At 34.0% G+C, this 12,693-nt stretch overlaps 1 protein-coding gene across 12 annotated transcripts in view; it reads right to left on the bottom strand.

Moving 5' to 3' along the window:
* LOC107783287 (OVARIAN TUMOR DOMAIN-containing deubiquitinating enzyme 12) overlaps positions 1 to 9,515 on the bottom strand; it is a 31,305-nt gene extending 21,790 nt beyond the window's left edge. For 4 of the 12 annotated variants that reach the window (XR_012695023.1, XR_012695022.1, XR_012695024.1 and 1 more), the window contains exons 1-10: positions 9,136 to 9,515; positions 5,221 to 5,580; positions 4,970 to 5,142; positions 3,775 to 3,848; positions 3,134 to 3,188; positions 2,177 to 2,251; positions 2,020 to 2,093; positions 1,889 to 1,937; positions 1,272 to 1,414; positions 432 to 488 (exon numbers count right to left, since the gene is read on the bottom strand). Coding sequence is in view for 8 of the 12 variants with exons in the window: in XM_075222041.1 (XP_075078142.1) it covers positions 432 to 488; positions 1,272 to 1,356; positions 1,889 to 1,937; positions 2,020 to 2,093; positions 2,177 to 2,251; positions 3,134 to 3,188; positions 3,775 to 3,848; positions 4,970 to 5,142; positions 5,221 to 5,548 (970 nt within the window). In the remaining 4 variants the exon portion in view is untranslated. The other 8 variants (XM_075222045.1, XM_075222047.1, XM_075222046.1 and 5 more) reach the window with 5 other exon arrangements.
* Between the last annotated feature and the right edge of the window lie 3,178 nt (positions 9,516 to 12,693).

Consider the following 12,693-nt stretch of genomic DNA (forward strand, 5'->3'; position numbering starts at 1 on the left):
GAAGAAGGCGATTGAAATGACATTGAACAACATCTAATACATCACTCGATATAAGATGGCTGTGGTGAATGGTGAGATAATGGATAATTTTTGTTTTATGTCAATCAGCACAACCACCTCAGACTTGTTTGCTTTCCTTCATGTTAGTGGGAGCTTTTTCTCTTTCAATTGCCACGTAGTTATCCAAAAATTCCTATACCAACCTCTACTTGACTACTCTGGAAAATAGCGGAAATTGGCAAAATAAATTATCAACTGGAAAATTGAATATGTGTAAGAGTTTTTTTTTCAATATTATAACTATTAAACTTACATCTGATGTTTATCATCACAGCCTCAATATGTGCAAGAGTTAAGATAGATAAAAGTGGAAAATGAGGTGGACTTGAGAGACAAATAACTAATTCAAAATTATAACATTATGATCTCACCTCGTTCAGGATATATTGAGTTGTAGTGAACCTCGGCCCAAAAACTCAAGAAGATAACTGCAACAATGCAAGTTCATATAAAATAGTCATACCAACTTTGTTAAAATTGAAGAGAAACAACAATTAAACCCAATCTCACGTAAACTCCTTTTCATGATATTTGGCCAAGTAATAATGACAGGCCCCTCAGAATAGTTTGGTATGTTACAAAGGGAAAAGGATGATCTCCTTTCAAATTGCACAAAGGGAATAAATGATTCCACCCACCGCCAAAAGGAGAAAATGCACTTCTTCAGGTGCTTGAAACTAATATTTCAAAACCAAAACAAGAAAAAAATGAAGAGAAAAGCCTAGCGAAAACAGACTGTTTTGTTATTGTAGGCAAAAGTCCAAGGATCTTGACTTATCCGTAGACAACGGAGGCCAGTAGAGCCATTACTCCTACATTTAATATTTTGATATAGCTAACACATAGCTCTGAATACAAGGCAAGGTTAATATTAGAGCTAAGGTCAAGATAACTAATCGATGCTTTGTCCATTTTATGCACTCAATGTAAATAGTTGCTCCGCCTAGAGAAATTACGGAAGTTTCAAAGTACGATCCAATAGTATGGGTAGACGACAGAATATATATGGATTGAAAAAGCAGATGTATGACGAATAAATAATTATTTTTTTTGGCTGAGGAATCAATGAGTAACAACACTGACAATTTCATAGTGCTAGTGGGACTTTATAGGATTAATTAGATGATAAGTAATATGTTTAAAAGCTGCAGCTAAATCTAGTAACAACATAAGGAACACAACAAATTTATGAACGAGAATACATCTTGTACCTCGTTCAGACTTTTGAATGGTGGGAAGTATCTCAATGTAGCAGGTATCTCTGAAAGATGTTATCACCAATATTTTTACACCATACTGCAGTGAATCGTTGAGAAAGGTCAGATTTTACAAATTTCTTGACTCTTCTAGAAAACTGCAATTGAATAGAGAGTTTTAACAACACTAAATTGAATTCATTAAGATTATGGTGCTAGAATATTAAGTTTGAGCATCAGTAGTGAAACACTAATAGACTCCAAACTCTTTCTCGCAGCACTCTAGCTTGATGTTCACAAACATGCAAAAAGAAATGATATTGTTCTGAACGTTCAGCTGATATTTGATGATCATTCTCATGTTGTTGGTTAAACAAGAATGAGTCGACAGTGTAAGAGGATTTGCAGTTGTTGGCTATTTTAGTTTTTGGGTACAAGTTTTTTGACCAGCTCCAACCCCACCTGTCCTTATTCTTGGACATGACATATCACAATATTAAAAGAGAAAGACGCTTAGAATGCCTCTCCTCCCCACCTCCAATCCTCCCTCACCGACAAAAAAAAAAGAGAAAGGAAAATGAAAAAGAAAGAAGAGCCCATGGTGTGGAAGAGAGCAAAGACCAGAAACTTACTGAATCTGAAGCTGCTTGTAGAGTTACATGATCACCCCACTCTCCATCCCTGATTTCATTTACATAAAAGTGGCGTCTTACAAGCAATCCATGCAAAGATATCAATTCAAAACTAAAGGTTGAAGAAATACTTCGACATCTTGTTCAGGTAATCATGATAGGCCATGGGAACATATCCATCGTACATCTCTGGGCATGACTTGAGCTGATAATCCAAAAGATATCATTGTCACAGTACAAGAATGATAAGACGAGATTGTTTATGTTATGAAGTAAAGCTTTACTGACCTGATTCACAACTTGCTGTCTGACAAATTTGTGATGCTCAGGGGTGCGGTAAAATTGATCGGACAAAGCACGAAACTAGAAAAATACATGTTATACCAGTCAGAATTGAACATCGCGTGTCGTGTCATAATAGATGAAATAGTTAGGTGGGAATAAGACCCTGATTAAGAAGATATGCCTTCAAGCCCAACTGAACTTTTTTAAACATATATTCTTGAGATTCATATATGATGTAGTATCAAAAAAAGAAAAAAAAGCCAGACCCTAAAGAAAATGGTGAAACACTATAAAGGCTTGTAATCTAGTGGTACCAGTAAAAATCTCTACACAATAATTAGGGGTTCAATTCCCACCATCTCCCTTCCCCCCTCCACTTCATAGGGCACATTTAGCTAATACACTTACTTTTGGTTTCGACTTCTAAAATTGAAATTCCATATTACAACTGCATAGCATCCTAAAATTGTATGAGATGGCTTTCTTGGTCAGAGCTTCTGAAGCAAATGTTAAATGCAGTCTTCTTCCAGCATATATTCCTTCCATTGTGTATCTTACAGTGTGTGCTTACATGATATTATCATTGCATAGCTTGCAAAAATTGGGTGTAGCAGTTAGTAACTCCGACACAGCAGCTATTCCCATTTTCATAATGGCGGTTAGTTCCCCTACTGGACAATCTCAAAATAGTGTCTTGTTTCCTAAAATTGAATATTTTGTTGTTCCATCTATCTTATCTACACTGCATAACTCAAACATTTAAAACAAGAAAATTACCAGACACCCACACTTCGTTAACTTGATTTATTACTTCCTTATGCCTAAAGAATTTAAAATAATAAGCTACCCTCCTTTACAGAATCGATAAAATGTGCTCAACTCTCCTTCAAATAGTTGTTCCAGAAAAAAATTGAGACTTCCAATTAGAAGAGAAGAGGGTAAGAATGTAAGAGAGCTAACCTGACAATTCCCATCACCTTGAACTTTAAATTCGACTAGTTCATAGACCTGTAATCTGTAGAAATAAACAAACTTCGGTACCTTAAACAAAAGAATGATACAGAAGAGAATCAAATAAGAAATACACTCACAGAGTCTTCACATGTACTCCCTCGGTTTCATTTTATGTGAAGGTGTTTAACTGGCACGGAGTTTAAGATATTAATTTGACTTATAAAATATAATAGTGATGATGGAAGAAAATACTAAAATTGCGGTTGAAAAAAGAGAGCAACCAGCACAGGAAAGGAGTACTTGTTTTTTATCTGTTCCTTTCCTATTATTTTCTTTTCATTTTTGATAGATATCACGCATTGTTTAATTCGTAAACAGAACTTAAGAGTTCAAAGAAGTATTTCTATCATCAAATATTAAGACAAAAATTTTCAATTAATAGAAAAACATGTGAAAAGATGGTGAAATAATGACGAATCCTTTAAAAAGATGCAAAACAACATGATATTTATGTTTTACCAAAATATAATTTGTTGATCAGTATTTTATCAAAAGTAGCAGATAAATTCAAATCAAAATAACTGTGAAAGGTGTGTTTATATTTGGACTGGATTTTAACATCTTTTACGAAAGAACTTATAAAGTACCTGTCAAGAAGTCTTTGATGATCTAAGGTTGCCTCATCAATTGATGGTATTTCACCATTGATTCTAGGAATATGCTGCAAAAGTAGGCATAGAAACTGCATGAGCATCAAGGCAAAGATTTCAAGAGACACAAATAGGTTAGAAGACATAAATAAGAATATTACTCAAGCATTTACGAAGAATGAAGATTAACTACAATAAGACGTGTCTCCGGCTATAGTTTCAAGTACCTTGGGTCTGTTATCCAAGGCAACGGGGAGATTGACGAGGATGTTACACATCGTATTGGAGCGGGGTGGATGAAATGGAGGCTCGCGTCTGGGCAAGTTCTAGAGAGTGGTAATTATACCGTACTATGTTGTATGGTGCTGAGTGTTGGCCAGTAAAGAAATCCGATGTCCAGAAGATAAGAAGCAGAAATGAGGATGTTGAGATGGACATACCAGGAAAGATAAGATTAGGAATGAAGTTATTAGGTACAAGGCCGGAATGGCACGGGTGGAAGATAAGTTGCGAGAATCGAGGCTGAGATAGTTCAGGCATGTGATAAGGAGAGACATCGATGCCCCAGTTAGGAGGTGTGAGAGGTTGACCATGGCGGGTATGAGGAAGGGTAGAGGTAGGCCAAAGAAGTATTAGGGAGAAGTGATTAGGCAGGACATGACATTGTTTCAGCTTACCGAGGACATGACCCTCGATAGGAAGGTGTTGAGGTCGAGAATTAGGGTTGAAAGTTGATACGTAGTCGAGAATTTCTCTTAATCTTACCAGAAGTATTAGTAATTTTCTTACATTTTCGTGTACCTAGATCTTTGTTATTCCATGTTGTGTCATTCTTACCAGTATTGTAAGTATTATTCTTGTATTTCTTATTTTTAGATCTTTGTTATTACACGTAGTGTCTTAGTTTTTTCTTCCTGTTTAGTGTTTCTTAAGTCGAGGGTCTATCGGAAACAGCCTCTCTACCTTCACAAGGTAGAGGTAAGGTCGGCGTACACATTACCCTCCCCAGACCCCACTTGTGGGATTACACTGGGTTTTTTTTTTTTTTTTTTTTTTGGTTGTTAAGACATGTCTCCAACAACTTCGGGCACATAAATGAACATTTTTCAGATGCTTGTGTTGATCCAGGAAAGTAGAAAAATTCACAACCTTAGCGGCTAACTCACTATACATATGAACATGGAATACTTACGGGAATTGGAATCATCTGGTTCAATCTTTTCCCTACTTCACCATCAAGATCGTATTCATCCATCAATTCAAGTGAATACGACCAATCCTCCCCTGTGTATGACTCTTCTCCCGGACTAGAGCATGAAGTGGAAGGTCCATTACTAGTTTCTTCTTCATCACAATTGTTTTCTCCTGGAAATTATAGTATGAATAGTCAGAATAAATTAATCCAAGAGCATTAAGGTTGGAAATATCAAGCATTTCCAATACCAATAATGTAGTTTCCCATAGGTTGACTAAACCAGTCTTGTGGATAAAAATGTGTTTGTGTATGTTCTACCATTGGATGGAGATTTGAGGGAGGTTCAGCGACTGAAAGTTGAGACAGTTCTTCCTGGAGACACTGTGCACTGAAGTTGTGATTTTCCTCATTGCTAGATCCCGTATTAAAATGATCATCCTTGAAGTAGTGGTCCTGATAGTAATCTACACTGTTTTGGGGTATGACACCACTATAGGCATAATTAGAATAGGGATCACTGTCAAACAACTGGAGACCCCACCGGACAACATCTGGATCTTGCTCACTCGTAATCATCTGAGAAATTTTAATTTTTATCAGATAAATGCCTGCAACAATGAATGCTGAAGATTAGTGCTGCCTCGTAGTTAGTAATGATAACAAGAGAAAAACACAGCAACTATCTGTGCTCTGCCAGAAGCAGAATATCCAACTTTCTTACAAGAACACTGCAGATAGCTAATACATCTGTGTTTTCTTTTTTAAATGGTCTAAAATGGAATCAACTAATATTAAAAGGTTACACAGACAATTGCTTACAAATGCCTCAAGATTATAATAGCAAAACTGGATCAGCTTCATAGGTACAGCTCGAGAATCAACTATCAAGCTTTCTGAAGGGACTGGCAACCATGAATTAGGTGTACCTACTTTTTCTGCTATATTCATGTGGGCCCTCAACAACATTCTTTAGTAAAGTACTACAATTCAGAAGGGCAACCCCTCTTGGAAAATCATCCAGAACACCAGCACCTATAGACAACACTTTTGAAGAAAAGGGAAAATGACAAATGTTACTCTACTAAAATAATGCAATGCAAGGAGTTTCAGTGTACCTTGAATAAATCCTTGCACATTTATGCTTTGATTTAATACCATAAAATCCCCCTAAACTATCACATTTTTGTCAGTTTCCTACTTAAACTATCCGGTTCCTCCAAAACCCCCCTGAACTATATCGTCCTTCATACTAAAAACCCCTCGTTGCATTCTTAAAGGTGCATCTAGTCAGTGGCATACGCAGAATTTTTCGCAACACATTTAAATAGATGAACACACAAATAAATCATCGCAATTTAAATGCATTGATGTAATTGTCATTGTTCAAAAAAGAAAGACACTAAGCTAGTGTTTGGACATAGATTAGGTTGAAACTTGAAATAATAAATTTTTGAAGATGAGATGAAGATGACTTTTGAAAGTTGAAATTTTGTTTGGACATGCATTTTACATGAAAAGAATTTGAAGTTTTGTGAGTAGAAAACTTCAAAAACTACTCTATAACTGTTTTGGGGATTTGAAAATTTTGTTTTCAAAGTCTGCCAAAAAATAATTAAAATCTATAAACAAACAGATATTAAAAATAAAATTTGAAAAAAAACTCCCAAATTTTATGTCCAAACGGAAGCTAAAAAGTGAAAAAAATATTTCAGAAAAAAGGCTAAAAACAAAAGCTACCTTTGTCACAAATAAGTAAAGATGAACTTAGCAAGATATGTTTATTTTCAGGCTAGGGTAGTACATTGCAGAGAGGTGACCAGTCCAGTCATTTTTAAATTGATTTGCTAAAATGAAAAGAAAAAAAAGAATAACTGAATTATTAGCACGGAGAATCGAACCCGCGACCTTCATGATATAAAGCTTCATCTCAAACCGCTACACTAGAGAGGCGTCTTTGTCCAGTGGTGCCACCCACATTAATTTTAACTTTAAATGCTAAGACATCATTTTGACACATCTATTTAGTTAATTTATCCGACAAAGCGGTGTCACGTGACACCACTTCACTCAATGTAAATCCGCCCCTGCATCTAGTACATGCTCCAAATTATCTAAAATACATGCAATGTGGCACTACACGTGACTATTTAGCCCAACCTAAAACCCACATAAACTATAACTTTTTTGTTAGTTACCTACTTAAACTATCTAGTGCCCCCAAAAAACCCTAAACTATATTCTCCTATATATTAAAATCATATGTTGGATTCTTAGAGGTGCTTCTGTCTAACTTTATTAACTGTTTGTACTAAATTTTTTATGTAGTTTACTCATGATGTATTACTCTCGGTCTCTCGGATGACTGATTAATTCTAGGAGTTTAATTTGGCCAAAATAGTATCTAATGTAATGAGTTAATTTTAGGTTTAACTATGGTTGTGCTTTATACTAGACTCCAATTGAATAATTCCTTATTTACATTCACTTTACAGCACAATAAAAAAAGGCATATAGTGTTGCATTTATGAAAATCATCTTATATTATATAAACAAGATTACACAAAACAAAATTTTACAAATAAGAAACTAATCGGCCAACAACCACATTTTCTAATTCTAAATTACACAAACAAGGTTTAATAGATTCAACTTTATTCTCTACAACAAGGTGTTTGTTTAATAAGAAGATTTAAATGGGTGTTCATTCAACAATATGTGTCAAAGACATGAAAAAAGACTAAAAACAAAGAAAAAAAATTATTTCAGAGGAAACAAGAGAAGGAGAATTTTTTTCATAGGGAACCCGTATGGATATATGAAGAAAAAAGGTGAAAAGAATGAAAGAGAAGGTGAAAAAAAAATAAAGGTGAAAAATAAGGAAGAAGTGTGGATATAAAGGAAATAAGGAGAATATTTAAAACAAAAACAAAGTTGAAAGAGGGTTAGACTAATTAGCCATTACATTCTGTCAGGTGGGCCATTTTGATGGCTTTTTTCCGCCACCACGCGCTCCCAAGTGTGTGCACATACACGTTATGCCACGTAAGCAACGAGGGAGTTTAGATATGAAGGGCAATATAGTTCGGGAGTTTTGGGGACACCGAATAATTTAAGTAGGAAACTGACAAAAAAGTGATAGTTTAAGGGGATTTGGGGGAATTAACTCTTATGCTTTTAACCTAACAAACTCATTCGGACCTAAAATAAATTGATTTAAAAAGTACCCTTTTTAACAACTTAAGCTTTTAGATGAGACGGTCATGCAATTCACATAAACTTCCCAAAACCTCTAAGCTAGCTTATGAATTCCGAGGACATTAATATTAGTTGATTCCATTTCAGATCATTTAACACACACACACACACACACACAGAGAAATACATAGAGCAAGCTCCAGTTCAGTGTACCATCATTCTTTTTCTTTCCCTTTTACAGTGACGTGTAATTACTATTTACTTCTTGATAACTTTTCAATAATTAAATGATCAAATACATTTTAGACCATTTATAACACAGACACAGAAAGAAATACATAGAGCAAGCTCCAGTTCCACTGGACCATCATTTCTTTTCTTTTCCTTTGACACTGACGCCTAGTTACTTGTATTTACTTCTAGATAGCTTTTCAATTATTAAGTGATCAAATGCAAAATACACACAGATTTTTGGCTATGACGTGCCAGATATCACTGATGCCAATGGATCTTTCAGATTAAGCAGAAGAAAGTACTGACAATAAGCAAATTAAAGATTATGGTAAAGCAAAAACAGCACATAACACCATCTGAATCAATTACAACAGACTATGATCACCTCAATCCATTTTCACAAGTTTATCACCAACAAATACCCTATATTTTTATTTTTAGATTTGGCGATTACGCACTTCTAACAACAAATGCACGCAAAGCAGAACAAATATATACACACAACATACATAGAGCAAAGCCGCTATCCAAATCAATCACAGAGAATTTTGATCAACGCGATCCATTTCAAACAGATTTATCACCTCATTATACACTTAAAAGCAACACACACAAAAAAAAAAAATACTCAAAATCACGGATACTGAATGAAGCGGAGAAGCAGTAGCTTCATCTCTTACAAGTACGGCATTAGCGAAAACAATGAGAAATCACAAAATGCGCGTTAAACTTACAGTGAATTTCGCCGATCCGAAAGCAATAGCTCGTACTTGTGAGGAAGAAAGTAGAAAGAATAAAATGCCGGTAAAACAAAAGAAAACCGTATTCGAGAAGCCACAAATAATATATGGATGGTAAAATGCTTGGTGATTGGGGGAAAGTGGAGAAGGACGGATGTCACGAGGGCTGTGTGTGTGTGTGTTTGGTGATTGGGGGAAAGTGGAGAAGGACGGATGTCACGAGGGCTGTGTGTGTGTGTGTGTGAGAGAGAGAGAGAGAGAGGAAATGGACAATGGAAATGGAATCAAAACTCTGCAAATGCACCCCTTTCTGACTTCTCTCAGTCCTCAGTCCCCTTCTTTGGAGTTTTTTGCAGCACTATGGCCGCTTCCTCGACGTTTATTTCATTCTCTCTTTTTATATTGTAAGAATTAAGAAAGTTTGACGCTATTTTTAATTTATGCGGCACAATCGTTTATGTACAGAACTTAAGAAAAATAACTTTTCAAATCTATGATTTTATGACTGCAAATTATTTTATTAAGCATAAAAATTTTAAAGTTAAATTTTTTAAATATAAGAATATGATTTTTTTTTAGTATAGATTAAAAATGAAAGTATGCCACATAACTTGAGTCAAATGGAGTACTTTTAACTTTTTCATATCCATTGTCTTATTTTATATGACATACTATTTTTTTTATCTTAATATGTTTTAAAAGAATGACACATTTTACTTTTGAAAACTATATTCTTTTATGAATTTAAAATTTATATGCCTACAGGAATATATATATATATATCTATCTATCTATCTATATATATATAAGTTTCGTCGAGTGACCAATTTTATATTTTGAACAAGACAACTTTAGTACTCCTCCGTTTCAATTTATGTGAACCCATTTGACTGGGTCCGGAGTTTAAAAAAGATAGAAGACTTTTGAACTTGTGGTGTAGAATGAAGCACATATATTTTGTGTGGCTATAAATCATTGCATAAAGGTAAATTGTTTCCAAATAAGGAAAGAAGTCATTCTTTTTGGCACGGACTAAAAAGTAAATAGATTCACATAAATTAAAACAGAGGGAGTATATATATATATATATATATATATAAAGTTCAACTCATATCCATAAAAAAGATATGTTGGAGCTATCACTGTTATTCACAAAGAAAATATGAGACAGAAGAAGTATAATTGAGTAAATTGTTAGTAAAACTTTTATATTAAAATTGAATACTACTTAATATATCCTAATTTGTAGGCCATATTTTTCTTTTTAGTCTATTAAAAAATTTTATCATACCTTTTTATTTAAGAATATTTAATAATAAAAAATTTTAATTAAATTGATGAGATAATTTATAATATTACTTGTTTGATATTACATCGTTTAGATTTTGTTTTTATAAAACTTTGCGTTCAGTCATGGCGCAACTTAAATCGGAACAAAGTGAGCATTAAATCCTTTTTCTTATGATATTTTTTCCTTATCTCTCTCTCTCTCTCCTGTTTTTCATTTCCTGTTTACGGGTACGGATAACCGCGTATCATCATGATATTGTCGGATCTTCAAATGCTAGATGCCTTGGCTGCCGCTAAGTTTTCTCTTTTTTCCTCCTTTTTTCCCCTTTTCAAGGAAGCATAATACTAGTACCATTTTGAATTAGACTTGCTTGATTTGTTATATTAACGCTGCTCCGTACCAACAAGGGTTGTTGCGGAGTGGTAAGTACTCCTTCATCGTTAACTAGATATTTCGGATTCGAGTTCTTGGATATGGAGTCATCTTTGTTATGGAACGTTTTAACCCCCAATGTGGGATTTCCCGGCTCGAATCCGGATTTAATCGGACTCCAATGTGGGTACCGAATACGAATACCGAGTGGAAAACCAAAAAAAATGCTACTCCATGTATTGCTAATAAGATGTTCAATTATTCCTTAAAAAAAATGGTCTATTATAAATCTTTTCTATTCGTACCATGCATAAGTTTTATTTATGTAGATTTTATGATTTTTTTATAGGTGATAAAATATAAAATACCAATGCAAATATACCAAGATAAGTTACTTCTTGATTTGATATTGCAATCTTCGCTTAAAGTCCACATATTATTATTGATCACACATTTATACATTCTTCCTTTTTGGTGTTAGTCTCAAGTTGTGCAAACTATGCATATTTAACTCCATTGATTAATTCAAATTCACGTGTAGAACTTTAATATGGGAAATCGCTCCATATTAGAGATTTTTCTTTTATAGGCCTCAAACTCAAAACCTTTAGCTAATAAATGATACTTTCCATTGCCAAAATCTCTGGATGGTTATATTACTTGAACTTCGATATCAGACAAAAAGACATAGACTAATCAGATCACTCGATTGCTTAACGCAATTCTAGTCTTTCTACTAGTTTAATAGGAACCTTTTAAATTCATTATTTTACAAATTAATCAATATGATCATTATTTAGTTTGACCAGTGGCGTAGCCACATTGAATAAAGAGTATTTAGTTGAATATCTTTCGTCAAAAAATTATAGTGAATATATAAAAAATTATACTACATATACATGTCAAAAATTACTTGTCATAAAATATTAGACCTTGAAAACTCTTCACAAAATCTCTGGCTCGCCGTTGGATTTGTCCAATGTGATATGGGAGAAATTAAAAAATAGCCAGATTTACGAGTGGTCATTCAAAAATATCCACAATTTCAAAGTAATCGAAATTTAGCCACTTTTCATGTAAAGATAAATCTGAACGAAAACACTGTTCAAAATCCGGAAAATACTCCAGTATATTATACTGGAGTTCCAGCATAAGTATACTGGATGGAACTCCAGCATATTATACTGGAGTTTCAGCATAATATACTGGAGTTCCAGCAAAGTATACCGGTCTAGTATAATATGCTGGAAGTTCATACATAAGTGCTCGAATCTCTAGTATATTATGCTGGAACTTTCCGCGTGTTGGAGTTCCAGCATAATATGTTGGAAGTTCATACACAGGTGTACCGATCTCCAGTATATTATGCTGGATCGGTCTCTATTACAACAAAATAATAGTTATTTTTTAATGACTTGACAAAAATTGATTATTTTTTAATGACTTGACAAACATTGACTATTTTGTAAGGACAAGTACGAAAACTAGTTGGCCATCCTATTTTTACATGTGATATATAATGGAATCTGTCAACTCATGCACTAAATTCTTTTTGAATAGTTTAGCAATTAAAAAACTGTATGGCCCAATAGATTCCTTCCTACGTGATTTTTTGCTTCACTTGTCATGTCATTTATGTACTATGAAAAATGTAGTAAACGTCAACAATTGGCTAAGTGGACCATCTTATCTTGCCCAAACATGGACGATGTAGACAAAAAAATATAAGCTGAGTTGACAGTAGAAGCACCATCCTCTTTATTGTTTCCTTTTTCTTTCTTTTCTTATCCTTTTTATTTATTTTTCTTTCCCATAAGGGTGCTAAATAAGCGTTCTTACCAGAGAACAATTTTGAAAGAGGAATAAATAAATAAATATTTTTCAAGTTG

This window comes from Nicotiana tabacum, chromosome 9, assembly GCF_000715075.1.
Source record: "Nicotiana tabacum cultivar K326 chromosome 9, ASM71507v2, whole genome shotgun sequence".
Taxonomy (NCBI): Eukaryota; Viridiplantae; Streptophyta; class Magnoliopsida; order Solanales; family Solanaceae; genus Nicotiana; species Nicotiana tabacum.